At 35.3% G+C, this 24,144-nt stretch overlaps 2 protein-coding genes across 5 annotated transcripts in view; one reads left to right on the top strand and one right to left on the bottom strand.

Annotated features, from left to right (window-relative positions):
- Nucleotides 1–24,144, top strand: part of PDE5A (phosphodiesterase 5A) — a 136,273-nt gene that overhangs the window by 80,678 nt on the left and 31,451 nt on the right. For all 3 annotated transcript variants that reach the window (XM_004040328.5, XM_004040329.5, XM_031010214.3), the window contains exons 10-11: nucleotides 7,417–7,592; nucleotides 10,945–11,004. In XM_004040328.5, the coding sequence (XP_004040376.1) occupies nucleotides 7,417–7,592; nucleotides 10,945–11,004 (236 nt within the window). The remainder of the gene's footprint in view (nucleotides 1–7,416; nucleotides 7,593–10,944; nucleotides 11,005–24,144) is intronic.
- LOC129533124 (kelch-like protein 2) overlaps nucleotides 17,253–24,144 on the bottom strand; it is a 181,631-nt gene continuing 174,739 nt past the window's right edge. For both annotated transcript variants that reach the window (XR_010133471.1, XR_010133473.1), the window contains one exon: nucleotides 17,253–21,227. The gene's annotated coding sequence lies outside the window, so the exon portion shown is untranslated. The remainder of the gene's footprint in view (nucleotides 21,228–24,144) is intronic.

Here is a 24,144-nt window from a genome sequence, read left to right as displayed (position 1 = left end):
AAGTAAGAAAAAAATAAAAAATGAAACAATCAGACTTTTCTTGGCATACATTTTGTATCACCCTACTTGATGACAGAGCCAAAAGTAGGCAAATGTAGATTTTGGAGAGAAAAATTCTTCGTAAATAAAAAGAAAGGAAAAGAAATGATTTCTTTAGTCGGGTTTTGTGTGGGGTGAAGGGAGGTTCTCAAGTAGATCCCAAATATAAGGGGGAAAATTTCCAGTGTTCCTGCTGCTTTACAAGGGTGACAAAACTAAGAATTTGATTTCTGGACTATACTTATGTACCTACAGTTGTAGCATGGAAAATGTCATGGTTGTGGATAATTTGTCTTACATGTCATAGACCAGATTCCACTATTATGTAATTCTAATAGAGAATCCCTATAGAGTTACATGCAGAAAGACAGACGGACACATGTGTTGTTTGTAATCTTCTTCCTTCTTCTCATTTTTTTCCATTACTGACATTTAGATGGAATTATAGACATTAGACCAGTATGGGGCCTGCTGTCCCATCACATTTATTCCCTGAGGTATTGTTTCGTATCAAATGTTTTCTTAGTGCTCTGGCTAATACACAGTGTTTCCACTACTTTGCTTCCAGTACTTTTAAGGAAATATATTTCTCATTGAACGTTCATTTATTTTAACTAATTATTTTCCCTGCTTATTATGCTAAATGCCTTTTTCCAATATTATATTTACCAGACATTTTTATGCCTATTTTTTACATATCAATTTCAGGATAAATTTTGCAGAAACTAGTCCTATTCCCATTGAAAATTTATTTTAAAAAAAGATACTTAGAACATCTCCACTTTAAATAGCTTACTTTTTCATCTCCTTGTTAATAAATAAAAGCATAAAAATAAAAATTACAGTGCTGTACCACACATTGTTTGACAGAGAAATATGAGAAAGAAATATGTATTTGTCAACTGGTTACTATCTTAATCCCTTCTCATGTACACTGTAAGAATGTTTGTTTTTTACTTCCACAATGAATTTTCTAAGTATCTTACACTTTCAAACTCGTTCTGTTAGCCTGTTTGAACTGGCTAAACACCTACATCATTCTGATGCTCCAAATGGCACCTTATTTTAGTTCCTTTCTATCAATAAAATTTGGGAGACCTGCATGCCTGCAGAGTTTTTTTGAGTAGGCCTTAATAAATTTTTGAATCATTGATTGTCACTACCACGTCATCTTATCTTACTCTGTTAATTTATTTTGGCTTTATTTAATAAATTACTCAGGGGTGGACCTTTAAATAGGTGAATACATGGAGAGATAAGCTGCTCATCTGTGTGTTGCAGTAGAATTCCAAGGCATAAATAAGTATTCTAATGTTATATTAGCTTAAGTTTGACTACTACTTCATTGTACTTTTCATATTAAATTTTATCACTTGGCAATATCACTATTCATTTGTTTATAATTGTACATTGTCTTCCATGGTATACATTGCTTGTATTACTTAAAGTATCCAGGTTTTTTCCCAGTTAGAGAATTGTAAATTATGCTTAGTTATAATGAGCACAAGGAAATAAGACTGTAGGGTGAAAGGGCAGTAATAGGTGGAAGAAAACTAGAAAAAAATAGAATTAAGATATAGTTTAGAATTACAGAAGTGAAGATCTATATAATAAAAACAATGTAAAGATTACAGATTTAATAATTGACTGAAGAAAGACAAAAATAAGGAAAACTTTTTAGTAGCACTAGAAAACAGAGAAGTAGTCTTTAGTGGATCAGAAACACTAAGGAATTCCTGGAACCTGTGAAGTATACGTCATTTGTAAAGACACATTTTATACAACATGGGCAAAAATTGAATAGGGATAACAATATTTCTATCAAACAAAGTAGAATTTATGGTAAAACATAATGTAAAGAATCACCTTTCATTGAGTAAAATTAAACTCATAGAGGAAAATGTAATTGCTGTGAATGCTAATAAACTAAATAGCATCATTGACATACAAAAACTAAAGCTGTTAAAAATACACGGAGAAATGGACAAAGTGATCATCACAGTGGGCCTGAAATATACTTGTCAGTGTTAAATTATAGGAAAAAATAAACATTAGAATTGATAAAAAATTAAGTGGATTTAATTGACATATATAGCTTTACTTTCATGTTTCAGAATTTAAAAATATAAATTATTCTAAAATATATGTCAGAAATCAAATATTGGTGATATGCAACATAAAGTCAGTCGTTTCTGAAAAGCAGAATTGTTGGCCACTTTCGTAGATCACAGTGCATTAAAACTGTTAATATATAATAAAAAGATAAATTGGAAGGAAAAAACTCAGAACCTGAAACACATTCTCCTAAATGACAAAGAAGAAATCAAAAGTCATAATTAAATTACAGCATTTTAGAAAAGTAATTGTTCTATTAACATAACATAAAAACTGAAGGTACATGGTCAAAGCTATACTCAGAGGAAATTATGTAGCTTTAAATATTTTATTATTATTAAGAAATAATGAAAAAATTTTAACTAAGCATTCAACCGTAGAAATTAGAAAAACAGCACCTTTCTCTTTCTCACTCTGTTGCCTTCCCCAAATAAGTATATACATGAGAAGAAAGAAAGTAGAAGAAAAAATTGAAAAAATAAACTTATGAAATGAGAAGAAATAAGAGATAATGGGCAAACACAATAATAATAGATGAACCTCCAACAGATAATGAGGATATTAAGAGAGAAACACAAATAGTAATGAGAGAGGGAAGGTAACTACAGATACCAAAGACATTTTAAAAGATACTTGATATTACAGTGTAGCAAATAGGAATTAACATTTGATGAAATGGAGAATTTCTATAAAAATTGGTAATAACCAATACTAACTCAAGAGGATTTTAGAATTGTTCATGGGAGTAACTGAGAAAGAATTTGTTATTTAAAAAAAAAAAAAAAAACAACTATTGCCCAAAGAAATTCTAACCAAAGCAATTAGAAGGGAGGCAAGGTTGAAATAAGATAAGACACAGAAAAAAAGGAGGCAAAATAAAATAACTTACAAATTATATTAGTGTTAAATGGAAAACCCAAAAAGAATTAGCTGAAAGTACCTGTCTAGTAAGAGTTTTATAAGAAGCCTAATTATCAAATTATTAAAGAGAAATAATTTTAATATATGCCAAGACAAATTTGTTAGAAAACAATGGAAAAAAATAAAACCATTTACTACAGTAACAAAGAATAAACTTGGCCAGAAATATATGCCATCTATATGAGGAAAGCTACAAAATTCTGAGTGACTTAAAAATCATTAAGAAGTGAATACATTTCTGAAATGATTAAAATCTAGTTTACGAGATATCAAGTCTCCCCAGATTAGATTTGCATCAATTTTATTATCCTTGTGAGACTTAGGTGGGGGTGGGGAGGTTGTTCCTGATCAACATTTACAAACATTGGTAAGACTTACAACTGGAGGTGTAAAAAGAATCATAGCTGATGGTTATTGCCCTTTCAGAAATTAAATTTAGATTTAATTCAGAAATTAAAATGATATAAAAGTAAAATAATTAAAAGTATGGTATAGGTGCTAAAAGACATGCCAAGATTGATGAAACAGAACAGAAAGTCTAAATGTAGACCCATAGTCTGGCATATATAATTGTGTTACTGTATGTAACAGAGTAGGGTGTATTTCATTATTTTTAAGTAAGATACTTTTGAATGAAAGATACCATTTTATGTATCTCCAAGAAAGTAAAATATGATTTCAATTTACTATGTCAAGCTATTGATCATAACATGCATACTTATTTCAAAAATATTAAAATGTGGAAAAAGTATGTAATAGTTGAAACAAATATGAATTTAGTATATGGTGACAATTCAGATCATCAAAGAATGGGTAACTCTTCAGATGTTATAAGACTCCAATAGCAGTTAGGGGAAAAATTAAGTGGGATTATAAGATTAAATGTAATACATCTATAAAAGTACTAGGGAAAATATAGGTTTATATATAATATTAAAATGAGGAAGCCTCTTTTAAAAGCAAGGCACTATAATTGAATATTGTAAGGATAATTATTTTGGCTTCTTAAAAAATTAAATCTTTTATACAGCAAAAGCCTCTCCAAATTAAGATGATTGACAAATGAAAAGTGCAGAAACAAAAGTATTTGCAAGATAGGTGATAAAGGTTCGTTTTACATTTTAATAAGGCAGGATGCTAATTTTGGAGTCCATGTTATGTGGTAGAGAGGACATAAGACTGCAAGCAGGGTATAAGCATTGACCCCCTGTTCTGCCAAAGAGCCAGGAGGAAGACTGTGGTTGGTAACAACATCCGATCCCAAGAATTATGGAAAAGAAAATATAACTGTTTAATTTTAGAAGCCATCTAGTCCCTTCAGCATAATTTCCAGAGGTGCCTTCAATGCTAACCAACTCTCAGACCTACTGTGATGACCACATTCTGAGTACTTTATGAACTCTATAATAATATTAGGTAACACTGATAGTTTGCTAACTTCACTACTTCTTGGTTCCCCCTAATACATTTTTGAATGTTGTTTTATTTTGTGATTGCACTTATTAATGGGTTTTTGCTGAATGGTTCTCTTTTATTTTTGGTTTTGCATTAAACATTTCATTTTTAAATATAAATTATTCTGAGTTTGTATGGTTTATGAGTAATGTGGCATCTCAAATTTCAGTTTTAAATTTCATTATTGTACTCCTTAATCTTTCAGATCATTAAGGAAGAAGTTGTGAACACTCTATCTGTAAATGTGCCCAGGTTTTTAGTTTTCTTAAACAGGGAACCCTGTTTGTTATAAGCCCTCTTTTTCTTTATAACTTTTTGTTTTTACATGGGTATTTTTGCTTGATAGAATTAAACTTTCCGAAGAGTGTAAAGAGATCAACGGGATTATCATGAATGCTATTTAAATATGGCTGCTCATTTCACTTTCAAAAAGATAATTAATTTATATGCCTAGATGGACGATTTGTCTTCAGTACCCGTTTTTGTTGCTGTTGTTGTTGTTGTTGTTTTCCCCAGAGCTTAACTCTGTGCCTATAGATCTATATCTATAATGGTAGATCATAACATGGATATACTTTAGTTGTTCTGCTCTGAGCTGTATTTGTTATAGCAGAACCTTGATATTTCTACACATAACATTCCATTTAAAGGACTTGCAGGTAATTCCAAAGGTATAATTTAATGACTCTTAATATATTCATTCAGTGAATTTTGACCAAGGCATAGATTTGAACTGCTGTACTGGAGAGATACTTAGCTAGGTCATAAGCCTCGCAGATTGCCTGGTATTCACATCTCAACCCCTCTGTGTTGTATTTCTCTTGCTATACGTGTAGTAATTCTTATGAAGTAATTTTTAAAATCTTGTTTGTGAAAAAGGCTATCAAGTAGGAGAAATCTTTAGTAAAACTGAAAGGCAATTCCATTGTGATGTGAGGATAAGGGCATGAAACGTGACTCTCAAGAAAATAAGATTTAGGAGACAGAAGCCTGTATAAACAGTTCCATATTTATATTTTGGGGATTCACAAAGGTTGAAGGACATAACCCTTGGTTTGTTTTTTGCTTTTTGTTCTTGTTTTTTGCCACACACAGGATATATACATTTAAGATAATGAACGCTGATTGCCATTTAGTATATGGCTTTTACTTGCAGTGTCCAAATTCATTATATCTTGTTTAAAGTTTCCCTTGACTATGGAATAATTGATAAAGTAACTTCTGCAGCACTATTGCAAATAGATAAGCATGTAGATGTCTTTACTGTTTAAAGTAGATAAACAAACAAAAAGAGCAAAAAGGAGAGTCCAGATCATTTATAGTATGAAAAGTAAAGAAAGTGAACATTGATGGTGGTAAAGGGGCTTAATGTGCAACCGTCTTCCAGACTCTATGAAATCCTTTTGTGCTCCAGGAAAAATAAAGGATAATAGACTATTATAGTCTTCATGGGAAACTAGTTACAGTCAGAGCTGCAATTCTACATTCTTTCATTAATTCGGAAAACATTTTTTTAGTTCCTACTATATGCTAGGCATTTTGCCAGCTGAAGTGGAGCTGAAAAAAATAAATAAAACTCTAAGCCCAAGATACTGACAGTCTAGGAAGAGAGAGAGAAATAAAATTTACCACGATACACCAACTGGTCATGTTAAGGGAATAGAAAAATGCCTGCCTCACCTGTAAGTTAGAGGCCTCCTGGAGGTCACTGTGAAGGAGGTATAGGGATCAACTGGTGAGGCGGGAGGGAAGGCAATGGGGAGCAGTGCAGACCTGTGGAAAAGCATGAGCAAAGGTGTGGGCAAGCAAGATGCAACCAGGGCACTGATAGCAATGATCTGACAGGTAATATGGCAGTTGAGAGTGGCCCTTGTGGCAGGCTGAGCTGGGGATTGAATTTTAGACCTACACATACCAGCTAAGTGGCTTTGAGCAAACGATGTAACTTTCTGAGATTCAGTTTCCTCATCTGTAAAATGAGAATAGTCACATCTACCTCACAGAATAAATTGTGAAGACTGGAGATCATGTGTCTACCAAAGTATTTAGCACAATGCCTATCCCACAGTGGGCACATGGTAGAAGTTTGTTATTATATACTCAGAGACAGAAGTGATAAGGACTTTAACAACACTTTGTTTACACAGAGGTAGGCTGGGTCATCAAAGTGACCTCTGTGAGGTCACTCCTCACAGAGACCACTAGGCTCAGAAACTCATAGAACAACCAGTTCAGTAAAGATTTATCCTAATGTTGATGTAATCTTCCGTTTTTATGGACTATGTGTTTAACTTTTATTTCTAAGTAGTCATTTTTATTTGCATAATTATTTGCAGAATCAAAAGTTTTCTGCAAATTTGATTCTGTTGGATACAGAGGTGTAGATGTGAAATTTGAGACTGCTTATGTCAGTTGCCTCCTTTCTGCATTCTATTTTGTATGTAACCGTGTGTGTGTGTGTGTGTGTGTGTGTGTGTATTTAACTTCTGGTTTCTCAGTAAGGAAAGGAGATCTGTTTGACCCAAAATTCTGATGTGCATCAAAATCGTTCTCTTGGCAAGTGTACAAAAATCCAATTAGCTTCCAAAGGACAAATTGTCTTTGGGGACTCAACTGATCTAAAATTCGTGACCGAGTCTGGAAGAAAATAGTACTCTAGGATTTTTTGAACGCCAGCAATGTACATTTTGAACTACATGAAACTAGTTCTCATATAAATTCTGTTTACTTCTCTAGCTTATATTTGTGGGGGTTAATTTGCTTATTTCGACATACTAAGCATTCCTAAGAGAAAAGTGTAAGACAATCTTTGCGTGTGTGTGTTAAAGTCCACAAAAACTATGATAATCAACAATAACATTTGCTCAATTTCTCGGATTGTTATAGGGGTTTGCCAACTTGTTAATAAGATGGAGGAGAATACTGGCAAGGTTAAGCCTTTCAACCGAAATGACGAACAGTTTCTGGAAGCTTTTGTCATCTTTTGTGGCTTGGGGATCCAGAACACACAGATGTATGAAGCAGTGGAGAGAGCCATGGCCAAGCAAATGGTCACATTGGAGGTGGGTGAAGTTTAGGGACCTCTCACACTGTACGGCCAAACCCTCATCTTTTACCTTTCCCTCATAATCACTCATGGTGTGTGTGTGTTCTGTCATTGTGTCCTCACCAAAATTATGTGATTTAGATGATGAGATCCTTATTATCCTCAACTAAAGAATGAAAGAAACTAAGACTCAGAATATTTAAGAAACTTGTCAAATGTCATATAACCAAACCACAACTCAGGATGTTTATCCCTTTATGCCTTTGCTTTTTCTGCAGAAAGCAATATTGACTTTAATAATCCATTGACACAGATGACTACTGCCAATTATCTGTCTCTTTCCCATTGCCTGAGCCTCCCCATCTTTCCGTGAGAACAGTTGTGGAAAAAAATTAAAAATAAACAAACAAACAAAAAACAGAAACCCTAGGCACTCTTAAGAGAATTAGAAGTGAGGAAAAGAAAAAATAAAATCAACGAAAAGCAGGAAGAGTTTTAACTCCTGGAATCATCTGAGAAACTATTTCAAACTATAAATTTATATACCCTACTTCTGAAAGTTCTGATTCAGCAAGTCTTGGGTAGAAGCTGGGAATCTGTATGACTACCAAGCTCCCCCAGGTGACTCTGAATGTGCAGGTAGCGAGTGAAGAAACCACTGGCTCCCAGGGACTGACCGAGGAACACTCTTTCTCACAAAGGACCAGCCGACTCCAACAGGGTCAGTCCTTTCTATATATGTTTCACTAACTGTCTTGAAATTATTCAATTGATGTAACATGGAGATTTCTTATCTAGTTGAAATTAGAGAAAATCAGTGTTTGGGATATAATAACATTTCCCTCAATCTCTCTTAAGTACATAACTAACCTAAAGAGCTAGAGAGACATATATTATATAAAATATACCAGATGGTACCCTTTACTTTCTATGCTGAATATATTATACTAATAGGTTTGCTACAGTATTATATAAAAGACTTTGAATTATAAACCAGTGGAAATCTGTTTCAAATATGTATGTACACATATACACACAAATATATATTTCAAATATAGTTTCAATTAGGTGCATATACACATGTACATATGTGTACAAATAGCTTTAAATATACAGATACACATATATACATATATCTATATATATGTGTTTATTATAAAATATATAAATATAATTTTTAATCTAATTTTTTCAGTTTCATGGTTTTTCATTGAAAAATTGAATCTAAGTCAGCTATCAATTAGAAGTTATTTCTTTTTTAAATGTTTTATTATGGAAAGTTTCAAGCATATACAGAAGTAGACAGAACAGCTTAATAAGCCCTCACATACTCATCATCCATTCAGTAATTATCAACCCATGACCATTATCACTCCATCCATTCCCACCGCACTCCTCTGCACTTCCCTTCCCCTCCCACTGGCTTAGTTTGAAGCAATCCCAGACATTGTATTACTTTGTTCAGAATCTCTGAATATTTTCCTGATGGAGACTTATTTCTATCTTTGTAGCTCTCTTTCAGTTAAATATATGGATAATTAGGCTTTTACCTAGTATAAAAAGTTTTTGATTTCAGGTCATATGTGTAGTCATTTCTATGATCATAGATATAACTTTGAAAAAAATGGTCCTTTCTTTATGAGACCATTGGACAAAAGCCAAGGGCACAAACCCCTCAGGTCTTCAAAAGACAGTGAATTATTTTGACCTGGAAGTTGTGATCATTCTAATAACAATAAAATAATGATGACAATAAAAGTAACTAAATTTATCAGATGTTTCAATTGTATTCTAATGCTTACATGTATTAACAAAGTTAATCCTTATGCCCCATGTGTAAGTTGTTATTTTTATCTTTTGTGTGTGATAAAATTTTTTTAACTTAGAATGTATTGTGTCATTTCTTTATTCATGTATCCATGTTGCACTGCACTTGTTAATATTAGTCTAACTCATGGACACAGTATTAGCTTTTCTTGGGGAACCACCACTGTAGTCTCAGTAGCAACAGGTTATAGCCATGACCCATCAATTTCACACGTGCAGGAGAGAGCAGCTGTGAGTTTCTTGAGGTTTCCTAGTGATTAATGGTTCAAATGGCAAGAAAGATGCAATGTAGTGCAGTATGGTAACAGTTCTAAATCATAAGATAGTACAAATATGTATCATTTGGCTTTAAATTTTTAATTACTTAAAATTTTAAAGACTGGTTCAAGAAATACTGGTTTGGGTTGCTGAATTACTTTACTCACCATTTAAAGTTTGAAAATGAGCTACCTTTTCATCAATGCTTTTTAAGCTTTTGGGTTTTTTTTTGTAAATCTGTGTTGTCTCTGTCAAAAATGAACTTTAAAAAAATATGCTTTCAAAGCATGATAGATACTTTAAATACAACCACTACCTTGGTTTAAAAGAATGTTTAAAAAAAAATCCCATTGCAGTTTGGGTAACCCTTACATGAAATGCTTGAGACCAGAAGCGTTTTGTATTTTGCATTTTTTTTCAGATTTTTGGAACATGTGCATTATACTTAATGGTTGAGCAGTCCAAATCCAAAAATCTCAAACTCAAAAATGTTTCAACTTGTAATTAGAAATTATTGCTTTTGAAAATGGAAATTAAGTTAATAAGCCTGATTTTTTAACTCTACTAAGTAATGGAATGTGTATAGGTTAGGAATTGAAAGCTGGGTCCTAAATCTCCTTGTCCTCTCACTAGGTGTGAGCTTACAGCCAAATCATGAGACTCCCTGAGGCTCAGCGTCCCCAACTGTCAATGGATGGCTTTACAGGCCAGCACTACTCTCTTCTCAGCTCTTAAATTGTAGGAGTGTAAAGGGATCCTTAAATCTGCATGACTGTGTCCCAGGCATCCAGTTTTTCTGTGTGAATTCTAGAATGGTTACAGGCCTCATCTGAGAGCCACTTGTAGACTACTTTCTTTCCAAATATTAACATCAAAATGTCAGATTATGCAGAGATTTTCTCTTTAATTCTGTACACAAGCAAAAATAGCTAAAGTCAATATTGTCTTAAAAAAAAAAATAAATAAATTTTCTGCCAAGTTTGAGCCAAAAGTTATTTCTAGGCTGGCTTATAAATAATGTGTTTGTTATAGCAATAATGTCAGACTGGAAGTTACAAGAGTTTTCTTTAAACATAGGGAGTATAACTTTTTGTTTTCCAAAACAAGCAATGGAATCTAAATCTGGGTTTTTCACGGTTGAAGAAAACAGCAAACAAGATTTGGCATTCTGAGGAGTCTAATTATCTCTCCAAGAAGATTTAGCAGAATTCCAAGCTTGAAGTTCTAGTCTACATGTGGTAGTTCTCTCCTGTGTAACCTGGACTTCTTTTCCTACCCTGTAGGTTCTGTCGTATCATGCTTCAGCAGCAGAGGAAGAAACAAGAGAGCTACAGTCGTTAGCGGTAATTATCCTCTTTCTTTTTAAAAATTACTAATTACAGACACCTAATTTAACCAAATTTGGTAAATATTTAGATGGATACTTATAAAAATGTTTAATTAACTCTGCTTTCTTGCAGGGATGCAAAGTCACTGATAATACAAAGCAAAAGGCATTAAATAACTTATACTGACTGTGTAATATAGTGTATGATTCTGATATTTGTTTTCCAGTAATTGTTATAATCATTACATCTTTTTGGGGCCAAAATTAAATTTACTTTTCTTTTAGTTCCTGGAGAAATGGGGACCACGAGGTGGTTGTTTGGCTAGGGTAATAACAAAACAATTTATAGTTTGTTACTGATACCTACTCTGTATTATCAAGAATTGAGAGTGATTTTAATTTCTGACCATATGGCTTATAAAATGCTATTTGAAATTGGGGTCAAATAAGGTCAGTTCCTGAATTCTCTTTGCATTATTTAGCATACAATGAGAGAAAAGCACATGGATATGTAAGTAGATGTATGTTGTAGGTCTTGGTTTGGAATGGCTTGGTTGAGATTAATGAAAATTTGAGGCACTTTAACACTTTACAACCTAGGTTGTCCTCCTGTGTTTAAATGTATTTGTGATGACATAGGTAAGGGCCATGTGAGTTGTGACAACAGTTATGTAAGGAATGAGAAAAGTGTGAACAGATCATTGAGATTCTTTTTCTGTCATCCTCATCATAGTTTGCCACATGCTAAACTCTTTGTGCCCTTACGTACATCTTCTCATGTAAACTGCACAACTGTTTTCTCATGTAAACTTCATAACTATGTTATGAAGGCTGCACTGAAGCCTGGAGAAGCCCAGTGACTTGCTCAAGGTCACTGCCATGCAGTGAAAGAATGAGGATACAAGTTCACCATCCAGAGATTGTGCACAGAACACTGTGCTGAGACAGGAAAGATGATCCAAATATTTTGACCTTGGCAATTCAAAGAATGATGGTGACATTAATTCATAAAAGTGGAAATATTAAGATGAATATTAAGAATCACATGATTCAAGCAACACCCTTCATAGCTGCTCCTCCACTCTCTTTTACACAAAACATTATAATTTTTGAATAGTCTATATTCATTTCTTCCACCATTTACTTTTACCTTTTGCAGTTTCACTTCCCTGAAACTGCAGGTTTGATTTAGGACAAGATAAGTTTGAGGTGCTGGTTGAACAACCAAGTGAACATCTTCAGCAATCAGAAAAGGCAGGACTCGAGCGATGAGGTGGTGGTGTTTAGAACTAGAGGTGGAGATTTGGGAGTTAACATCCCATGGTAGTGAAATCATAGGGGTGCATCAATTGGGAGAGAGTGCAGAGAGGTAGGGAGACTGAGAACAGAACTCCTGTGAATATAGGCTTAGATGGAAGGAACAGGAAAAGAAAACAGCTAAGAAGGTAGAGAAGTGGTAGTTAAACAAGGAGGAAGATTTAGGATAGTGCAGTGGCACAGAAGGCAAAATAAAGCAGTTTCAAAAAGGGAGGAGATCTCATCAGTGGTAGGAAGGATGAGAAATATGAGGATTGTGAAAAAGCTGCTGTGGATTCGTTGATTAAGTGATTATTGAGAAAGCAGTTTCAGGGAAGTGAAACTGCAAAAGGTAAAAGTAAATGGTGGAAGAAATGAATATAGACTATTCAAAAATTGTAATGTTTTGTGTAAAACAGAGTGGAGGAGCAGCTATGAAGGATGTTGCCCGAATCATGTGAAGTTTTTTATTGTTTGGTTAGGTTTTGAATGTGTGAGCTGGCATTGCTCACAAGCAAGAGAGGCAGAATGTTCTTAGGCAAAGGCGGAGGCACAGGAGTCAGTGAGAGAATAACAATGCGAGACAGTGAAGTTCTGGACCTTGAAGAGGGCTAGGCATGAAAGAGCAACATTTCTTTTGCCCAAACAAGAGGATACAGATAATAATAATAGCTACATTTGTTGAGCACTTCCTGTATACCGAGCGTGTTTTAAGTTCTTTGTGTAAGTCAACTAAGTTTACTGGATCCACAACCTAAATGATCGGTATTGTTAGCATTTTGTAAGGGGGAATTTGTGGCTTAGAGAGTTTCTATTGTGCTTCTCAGGATCTCATTAGGTTGTAAGGAGGGAATGGTGCCAGTACTAAATCCAGGCAGTCTGGATCCAGAGCCCACACAAGATTGCACAGCACTGGAGAGAGAGTAAGTTAGACAGAACAAAGTAAAATGAGGACTCGTAAACATTCTCAGTTAAATCCATGAGTAAGAAACTGAGTCATTTGCCAGTGAAACTGAGTTAACTGCCAAGAACAATTCTATGAACTTTAGATACTAATTGCACCTGAAAGGTTAAGGTCCTTTTTGAGTTAACCTCATATGGAATTGTCTATATTTATTTTGTATGTTGATGACAGTATTTGAAGTGATGAGCAGTTTTTCAATTATTTACAAAGCTTTACAGGTTTAAAGTATTATTCACCTCAGGCTTAATTGGCCCATTTGTCTATTCTTCCTAGAAGGATGTAGTTTTCAAGCAATATGTTTGGTGATTTAGAAATTATCTACATATTGAAGTTCCTGCAGGCACTGCAGGGTTAAGTTATTTCTAAAATGAAGGTGAGGGTTACACTCTATCATTATATGTGTTGTTCTAGGTTAAAAAAAAAGCTAGCAATAATTTCTAAAGATGATATTCAAGTTTGTTTTTCACTTTGAAAATAGTAGTCTTTCAGAAAAATCTGAAAATTATTTTCTCAATGTTTATAATTTTAGCAAGAGAAAAATACTTTTGAATAACTGAAAATTGCTATATTCCAGTATTGTTCAAAACCAGCTGTTGTTGCATTTAGAAAATAGATTTCTGGCAGCTGCATTGAGAAATTTAAGGTTACATAGCTTGTAGGTCAAGTAATTCACTTAAATTGGTTGAAATTCAGCAACTGATTTCAGTTCTAGTTGTCTGTCAACCAAATAAAAATGCCTGTACAGCCCTAGCTACACAGGTGTTTGTATCATCCAGCAATCACCAAAATTGCTGTCATTTGTCTGGTTATCTCAATTTAAAACCCAAAATAAATGGAAAAGCTATCAAATATTTTCTTAATTTTTATTTTAACAAATTTATTCTTAAGAGAATTAAATCTACTAAATATTTATGCCTGTGTCCAGAAAAATTTCTCCAGTTATAACAAAGTAATTAGTGGATAGGAAATTCAGAATCTTTATTTTTTCCACTTCTGTTGCTTGAGTGTTGTATCCCATTATAAATCTAACCTTCTCTTGGCTTAAAATTGGGTGTAGCATAAATTAGGTGTTAAACTGAGCATTTTGCATATATCTTTTAACGATCCTTAGTTGCAAGTTGCGGAGATAATAATAAAAGGACCCCGGCTGACCTGTTATGGTTATTAGAAAGTTAATTAATTATCAGAATATAATAAGTGCTTATTTATTATCTGAAAAACTAGGAAGTAAATATTTGATTCATTGATTGACAGCCTTTTTTGCCTTCTGTGGGAGATCAGTCAGGGTGGTGGGAAAAACTGTGGAAAGATGCAAACCTTCTTGGAAGGCTGGGAGGTTTTCCAAAAGCTTCGGAAAAGGATTTGGCTGAAGGAAGCCAGATTCTCTTATCCGGTGCCTAAAAGCTTAGGTTAGATAAAAAGGGGATGAGGGGTGACCATGTTAATTACCCACAAGTGTGTTGACTCAAGGCCTCTGTCATTAAATCTGTACTAAATAAATGCCTGCAGCCCCAGCTTGTCAGGGCTGCAGCTGCTACAACTCTTTCTGTGGGTTACCTGGTCCCCTAGCCTGCTCTTTCATTGGATATCTGGGTCAGAGTGCATTTTCTCATCTGTTGCTCTGTCAGGGTCTGTGGGTCAGACCCGGCAGCCTTCCTCTCTTGTTAGAACAGTAAAATATATACCAGGGTTTGGTTTTATAAAACAGCTTCTCATTTTTGTCATGGAGGCCGTGCTGTTTCAGTTCAGTCCTTATAGCTTAGCTGACCATTTAGGCAGGATTTCTTAGGCCAGAATTTTCCTCATCTTGACCTTAACCTTTCAGAGCCAAAAACGTCCCATGACCCTGTCTTGATCACACATGTGTGTGATTGCTGCAGGTGACAGCAGTAAGGGGCGGAGCCAGGTACCTGACCCAAATCTCTGATGCCTAAGTCAGTGTTATGGCACTGATCAAGTTCCTTATGTCAAGATGACCATCATATTCCTTCATTTTTTGAAAACTCTGTATGGATAGCCAGATTATAAATGGAAAAATTTTGAGCAGATAATTTAACAAAGAAGTATTGGCCCGACTATCTTGATAACCACTATCACTGAACTGTAATTACCTATGGCATCCAGTAAGGCAGTGGTACCCAACTTTTTTGGCACCAGGGACTGATTTTGTGGAAGACAATTTTTCCAGGGGTTGGGTTGGGGGGTGGGCGGAATGGAGACGTAGTCAGTATGGGAATAGTTTCGGGATGAAACTGTTTCACCTGAGATCATCAGGCATTAGATTCTCATAAGGAGCATGCAACCGAGATCCCTCGCATGTACAGTTCTCATGCTCCTATGAGAATCTAATGCTGTCACTGATCTGACAGGAGGCGGAGCTCAGGCAGTAATTCTCACTCCCACTACTCACCACCTCCTGCTATGTGGCCTGGTTCCTAACCAGCCACGGTCGGGTACCAGTCCACAACTCAGTGGTTGGGAAGCCCCAAGGCATCATCTTCCTCAAACAGTCCTAGAAATCCTCTGAAACAATACTTTGGACTTTCTGTACACCATCGATTGAGACATTGATTTTTGTAGATGTATGTAACATTAACTGGGCTACATGTTTTTCACATTGGCAAGACTTACTAGATTTTCTGTTTGATTCTTTCTGCCTTCATGTGACAAGCTAATCTTGTCTGTTTTGATTTGATTTTACTAGTGGGTTACTTCCAATGATAAGCTTAGCTCCAAAATATGAGGGCACTGTTTTTGAGCTTCTTCTTTACTAACTACTGTGTATAGTTCTAAACACCATAGTTTTAGTGTCATTTTTTTTTTTATTTGGAACTCAGTAACCAAGATGGTAATCAGATCTGTGTATATTATTCCCAATTGCAATCATAAATTTACTCTAAAAGTTTTCTTATAAATGTATGCATATTATATCAGAATCTTAACATTATTACATGCTTTCTATATGATTTTGAAAAACTATAAGCACATTATAAAACTTTCTATAGTCGGTGCCTCTTTCTTATTGAGATTTAAAGGGATTCACTTATATAATGTTAGAAAAAAAGGAAAAATCATATAACATGTTGATGCTGTTATTAAAGAAAATATACTAGTCCAGTCCCACTGTGCCTGATTCATTTCTTTACTGTCTGCAAGATTTACTGAATTTCATACTCATTCCCGTTTTAAAAGTAGTTTTCTTCCTTATCTGTCTTTGGATTCACTTCCCTCTTGGAAAAAGATAAATTCTGAAAGCCTTATAAACTAATTGTGTGGTTTCTTCTTTAAAAACACCCCTCTTGGGCATGCGGAAAGTGGAGAAAAGAGAGAATGGTCTTCCGTAAGGTGTAATGTGGCAGCTGTCAAGGTGGCTTTATTCAAAGACCTGGAATTAAACTGCTCTCCATTAAGAAGTATCCTGTGAGGTAGGAGTGGTGGTCAGAGCCAATAAGAAGGGCTTAAAACACCTGGCAGGAGATGTCTCCTTACACAGCCACTGATATAACCCATCAAATATATAATAAAAATAATTTCTTTAAAAATGGATTATTGAGATTGAAACCTTTTTTCCTGTGGACCATTTATATTGAATAAATACCAAGGAGCAATATAACAAAATACCTTTATACAACACTGAGGCTAATTGGAAGAATTTGACATTTTATGAAAGACCAAGTTCCATCACTGCCATTCTTTTCACACTACTTTAATAAATAACTTTCTGAATAAAGAGCCTTTTCTTTTCTTAGCAGTTGGCTATTAGGAATTGTTTCCAGTTTCCGTAATTTTTATTTTGGCTCTTAAGATTTCACACTTCAGACCTAAGGCAAGCAGAATGCCTTTGATAGCAGTATGACCTTTTTTTGTACAAAGATTACACAATTGAGCAAATTGCGTAGCCATGTAGCCACATGTCTTTATTTTCTGTGAAGTTACCAGAGACTTTGCTGTAGCCTAAATATAGACCTTTCTCATGAGGCATCCACTAAAAATTAGAAACGTAATAATTTTTAAATGATCATTATATTTACTTTACCCAAGTATATTATTTTCTACAAACACATGCTTTATGGTCTTCAAGGAGACCATACATTTTATAAATGTATTATTTTCTATAAAGTTTCTTCTCTATTGAATAAACAAAAAGGCACTCTCTATACTTGTGTAAAAGGGACACAAGTATGTCCCTTTTGTTGTGTGAATGGCCATTATAATGATAAAAAGTTGAACAAAAGAAGGGCTGTCATTTGTCTTAAGTGAGGCATTGATAAAGCTCAGGAAAGATTCTCTTTAATGAAAAAAGTAAAATGTGGACTCACATTCTCTATCATTGTGTTGTTAGGGATCACTTGGGCAAGCTACTAACATACTTCCTTCTGTTATTCCACTTAAAAAATATGTATTTCATTTATGTATCTATCTTTCCCTTCAGGCTGTTAGTTCTTGGTGATAATAATAATAGCTGTCATTTAGTGATTGCTTAACATGAACTTGGTTTATGTGTTTTGTCTAATGATTGAATCAATGAATGAATCAATGAATGGATTCTGGAAAACCCAGACTTTTAGAAAGCCTATAATCTAGCATGAAGGAAAAAGAAACACAGATCAAGCTCCTTCAATACATTTAATAAGATTTTGCTTTCTTTTCCCTTAAAATGATTAAGAAACTAGAAATAATTTGAGAGTTGATTAAATATACAAAACAGCCTACAAACTGGTGATAGAGCCAGCCATGTTGAGGGACACTGAGATAACATTTTCATTGTCAGCTTTCATATTTGTGACTGTAGCAAGATGGAGAGCATTGGGTACTAGAGAGAGAGAGATACCTAGGTTCAAATTCCAGGTGTGTGATCTCAGGCAAATATGTGACTTATTTGTGCTTCAGTTTCTTTCTCTGCAAAATTAGGATAATAAAAGAATTTACCTCACAGAATCAGAGCAAATGTGTTCCTGGTACATTTGCTCCATTAAGTATTAGTTATTGCTCATAGTGGCAATAGGTGGGGGAGGGAACATCAATTTTCAATATCTAGTAGCAATACCATTGAAATCTTTATGTTCCTATGATGTTCCAAGCCTTTTTGCACTAGCGATTCCAGTAATAAGCACTCAAAAAATTATACACTCATTTTTTTGGCCAGGCGTGGTGGCTCACACCTGTAATCCCAACACTTTGGGAGGCCAAGGTGGACAGATCCTTGAGCTCAGGAGTGTGAGACCAGCCTGGCCAACATGGTGAAACCCTGTCTCTACTGAAAACACAAAAATTAGCTAGCGTGGTGGCATGCACCTGTAGTCGCAGCTACTCAGGATGCTGAGGCAGGAGAATCACTTGAATTTGGGAGGTGGAGGTTGCAGTGAGCCAAGATTGTGCCACTGCACTCCAGTCTGGATGACAGAGTGAGACTCTGTCTCAAGAAAAAAGAAAAAAAAGAAATTATACACTCATGTTTAAATTAGCTTAAGTTGAATTAGGTAGGTGGAAAACTTACTGGGGGAAAATATGTCATATTTTGTAAGCACAAAAAAAGTGTAAACTTTTTATTCATAATGTATAACCAGTTCTCTACTTATGGGGAACAATCTGGAATTCACCATTTTCAGTAACTTCCTACGAAAGCAGCTAAAAATTGGAAAACTTTTTGGTCACTGCTTTCTCATCCTGGGTTTTCAGTGTTGTTGGAAGTGAGAGAATCAAATCTTAATGATTATTAAGACAAGCTGTAACTGATTTTTAAAAATTACAGCAATGGAGTATTTGTTGTGCAGATGAACGAAGAAACTCAATTATTAAAATTTTTCAAAAGAAAATAAATTGAATAATTGAACTTTAAGAGAAAAAGGCATGTACCACAACATATTGGTTGTTTCCGCCATAGTATAGTTCATTACTAATATGAATACTGTACTATAGCTCTATGCCAAATTAAATTTATATGAAATAGTTCTGCATAATATGGAGAAACTGATTAGGTACTAGATGATTTAAAAACCCATTTATTTATTCATTCAATATTTAACCCCTATTCTATGCAGGCATTATATTAGGTGCTCCAAATATAACAGTGAACAAAAAGTCATATATAAGATAATTATACAATTTGTATAATTACAATTAGGAAAAAGAGGTGGGACTGTAAAGTATAAAACATTGTGAAATTACATAGAAACATATTCTAGAGTGAATGGTCTGAGATACATGTCATTATCCAGATCTTTTCATATGTCTCAATTTCATTTCTTGGTGCTCCACTCCTTCCTAATCAGTGCTTTAACTTTCACATAGGAGATGTGGCAAGTCTGTGATTTCAACCTACACTGTAATTCACCAACCTGTAGGATAAGACTACACTTGGGTTTTGGCTACATCAGTACTACAAGAAATAGGCTGTTTTAGGAAAGCCATAAAACTTCCCTAGTTTTCAGACCATTATTTGAGCCAAAAATTTAAAGCCCAGAGCCCTTCATTTTCTTTCTTTAATCTCTCTGACACAGCAAGAAGCAGCCAACCCACTTACAGTTTCTGCCCATCACACTGTGATATGGCAGTCACCACTGGGTCCACAAAAAGGCATTTTTTTCTAAACTGTTCACTTAAAATGACTGTTAACTACTATTTACTACCAATAACCTATCCCTAATGCAGTGGTTCTCAAATTTCAGCATTCATCAGAATCACCCGGAAGGTTTTTGTAACGCAGATTGCTGAGCCCCACTCCCAGGGTTTCTGATTCAGTAGGTCTGTGTTGGGACCCAGGAATTTGCATTTTTAACAAGTTCCCAGATGCTGATGCTGCTGGTCCAGGAACTTAACTTTGAGAACTGCTGCTGTAATGGAAACGGATCCCCTCTGCCTTCAAACTCATCAGGTCAAATATTCAAACTTTTGAGAGTCTGTTGCCTACACATGCTTTCGTTGCAAAATAGAGCATCAACAGGGTTCAATTGCAGGTAGTAGGAACTACTGTAGCTATTTTAAGCAGAAAAGAATTTAACTAAGTACTTTCAAATCATTGGAAAGGGTAGGTAAGTCATCCCAGGAATAAGTCCTAGAACAAAATTGCTGTTCTGGCTCACTATGGAAACTTCTACGTACATAGGCCAGAGTCAGAAAGCTGCTAGCAGAACTGCAAGCTGCAGGACTGCAGTATTCCCTCTAGAGTTACGTCCCCCCAAAATAATGAGTTTCCCATGTGTCACTACATTAGTTTGAAATTCAAGTCTCACTCAAGTTTGCCTCATTGCCGAAACCAAATCTATCTGGAACCCAAGTTGCAAGAGAGTCAAGGAAATGTATTTTTGTTAGCTGTCTAGCCTCTTCGGAAGATGAAGACTCACTAGAAAAAGGTTGAAACAGATGTTAATGGAGCCTTGCTATCACAAGGACTAGTGAATGTTTCCCTGATGCAGCTGAGACATAAAAAAAGTTAAAGAATTAGCTATGTGAAAACATGGGAATATGCATTCTAGGCAGAGAAGAAACAAAGAGGCCTGGAAGAGAGCCTTCTTTTTCTCTCTTGTGAGAGAAAGATTATTAATTAACCTTAAAAACAGATGGCAAATACATAGACACTTCCCCTATCCCTGAAAAAAAAAAATGACAATTTCAGAAAAGTCCGTTTTTAAAATTTAGAACATTATTGCAATAAGAAGAGAGGCTACCACATATTGAGTCTAACCCTCCACTACTTTAACCCAGTAGAGGCTAGGGTCCTCCATTTAAGCCAGGAGCTGTGAAATATCCCTCCTCCTACCTGTGAGGAAGCAGGACCAAAGTGATGTGTATGGAATCGAGCATGAAAAATACAACATAATCTTAACTGCCAAGGTGCACCCATCCATGTACCTTAAATGCTGAGAAAACCAGAGATTGAGTTTAGGCCCTGTACAGGAAAGTCACTGGCAAGATCTAGATGCCACTTACAGTAAGGCATTTGGTTCCAGAGTGAGGAGGCAGTAAGAGGTGCTTGAGCCCTGTGGATACAGAGATAAATGTATTAATATATCAGAGAATGTTAAACCTTAGAGATAGTCTACTCCAACTTCTTTCTTTTACACGTTCAAAAAAGCAGGCAGAGAGATTGAACATCTTGTTCAGGGTGACAAAGTCAGTGGAACATCTGGACTAGCACCCCCAGTAGCCGACATTCCTTTTTATCACTTGCTTCACCTTGCTTTTAAGTTTCTGTTTCTGATCATCATCTCATGCTGAAATGTAAATATGGTAGCTGATCTAGCATTTTGTCAGCTGGACATCAGTTTACTATTTAGCTCCTTATCAGTTAGATGGTATTTAGAACAATTAGTTTTAAGGTCACTGCAAAATTAAAATATTTTTATAACTCTGACTACTGCTTTAACTCAAGACATTCCTGCACTCAAAGATTAACTCTCGTTCCACTCTTAGTGACTTTTCGTGTCCAGAGTTGAATTTTTTTTAATTTTTAATTTTTGCAAGAATGGTGAAAAGAGGGCCATGGTATTAGAAAAGGATCATAAAAAGACTTATAATTCCTTTAAAGAGTCACTAGAGGCCCACTAGTTTATTAGTTTGAGTGGCAGATACAATTGAAGAACCCAGAAGAATACATATACCATCAAATTGTTTGTCAGATTGAATCTTTAACCCAATGAGCTTTGTTTTTTTATTTTTATTTTTTGCATTCCATATTTGGTTAATTTGACATTAAAACCATAGTCCTTAAGAGCTTAACCATATTTGAATTAAACACTAATATCTAAACTAACTGTTTTGTCCAAGAATTCAGAGACATTGTGCGCTTATATAAATAAGCAATATTGGGTGGTATTAGGTGGTATCACAGTTCCAGTGGTTTTGAATTGGATTACCCAACCATAAAAATACATATACATATTTATATTTATAGTACCTTATTGTTTTACAGACTCTGTAAAATATGTTCTTTCTGTTAGGCTTCAAAACCGTAATGCAATAATAAAATCCCCTGAAGAAAATCAAACTCAGAAATCTAATTTTGCTAATTCTAATGAATAAAAGTCACTAAAACAAGAAACTGTGAAAATCTGGAACTGTATATACATCCTATGCCAGAAATACCACATACTTTATTCCTTGCTGTTAGTAAATTTATTTCCTGCTATTAGTAAAATGTACAATATTTTATCCTACAACGTGATAAGTAAAAATAATAGGTAATTATGTTTTACTTAAAATCACCTTTATCCCAAGCCTTTCTAAGTTAAACAGAAAGTTGAATTCTCTTGTGATGGTCAAAGAAGCAGAGTACAAGAGCTTGAAAGGATTTCTGACTTCTCATGGCTTGTTAATAATAGATCCCAGAATTCTGAACCTGTATATCACTGACCACAAGGCTCTTATGGAAAATGTTTGCATGTCCCCACTGGGTCAGCTCAGAATGTTTGAGTTGTAGTGTGGTATGACCAAACAAGCAAAAGAAAAGATTCTTTTCTCTTAGTAGAGAGAGAGATTAGGAATTACAGTAGATAATGGAAAGAGGCACAAGCTGTGCTGGCTTCTATCCTGTAGCTTTTAGAATGTTCTTTGTGGAAGGAAAGGAAGAAAACTTCCTGCTGTAAGAATAATGATGCCCTAAGGAAAAAACATCTGTTCTCCTGTCCATTGCACTGTATTTTAAGGAAAGCAGCTGTTATCTGCTTTGAGTTAAAAGGTAGGCTTTTTCCCACCTCCACACTTCCCAAACTTGAGTTACCGCTCCATCTCTGATGTTGGAGGCTGGAGTAAACAACTAAGCCCTTTATCTAAACATTTTAAATCCTTCTTTCTTCCCCTATTTCGGCCCACACATTAGCCTATGGAATTGACTTAACAGAATGCATATTTTCTGGTCAGTTTTGGTCTTGGGAAAAAATTTTTAGCTTGAATGAAGAGGGTGACATTCATGGAAAGTTTAAACAAGTCTGGTATATGTAAGTGAAATCTGAAGTCCAGAATAAAAAGGAGAATGTGCAAGTGCCTTCAGATTTGTAGGGAAATCTACTTTAGATTGCTCCATCAGATTTTATTATTTTGACCTTTTGACTTCCCAAAAGCAAAGTAGTGCTATCTCAGATACTCATAGGAAACTTAAGGGGTTTGAGAACCTGGCTGAAATTTAATTTTTCTTCCCTCTACTTCAAACCACGTAAAGGCCTCCGTTGGTCCAGTTAATAGCCTGATCTAGCTAAAACAGTTAACAAAGTGCTGACAGGGCAAATGGTCCAAGGGCAGAGGAGTGGAGGTTCCTTTAAATTCCCATCCCACAGGGCCCAGCAAAACATCTAGGAGAGGAGCCTGTGCGCTCTGCTCAGTCTGAGGGAGCCAGGGCTCCTTGGTCCAAATGAATGTTTTTTAACAGGCACCCAGGTGATTCTTATGATCAGGCTTGTGTGAGGCAAGTATGGTGGGAGGCAGGTTCTGCTAGTCTGGGCACAGGATAGTCTTCCTGGACTGGAGGCCTGGCATCCTCATTCCTTAACTAGCTGGGCTGCCACTGGCAAGAAAATTAACCTCTTTGTGCTTAAGTTCCTGTACTTGAAAAATGGAGCTAGAGTGTCCACTTCATAAGGCTGTCCTGAGAACTAACCATAAAATGCTTAGAACATTATCATTACCCTTCTTACCAGATGATTTGCAGCCCAGAGCACTGGGATGGTTCCAGAATATTTACTCAATAAATTATAAATTTCTTTTGAGTGAATGAGACTGGGGAGGTATAAAGGAGCCAGATCACTAGAGTTCTTAGTGTTGCTCACTGTTCCAGGTACAGTCTAAGGGTGACAACTCCCTTTTCTCCACTTAGCCTACTTTGAACCATATTAGTTACCCCTATGTGGCTCAGTTTTAAAAATGCAGAGAGTGGAGTTGCCACTGTACAAAAAGGTTTCTAGT

Source organism: Gorilla gorilla, chromosome 3, assembly GCF_029281585.2.
Source record: "Gorilla gorilla gorilla isolate KB3781 chromosome 3, NHGRI_mGorGor1-v2.1_pri, whole genome shotgun sequence".
NCBI classification, from domain to species: Eukaryota; Metazoa; Chordata; class Mammalia; order Primates; family Hominidae; genus Gorilla; species Gorilla gorilla.
This window is presented reverse-complemented; position numbering and strand designations above follow the sequence as displayed.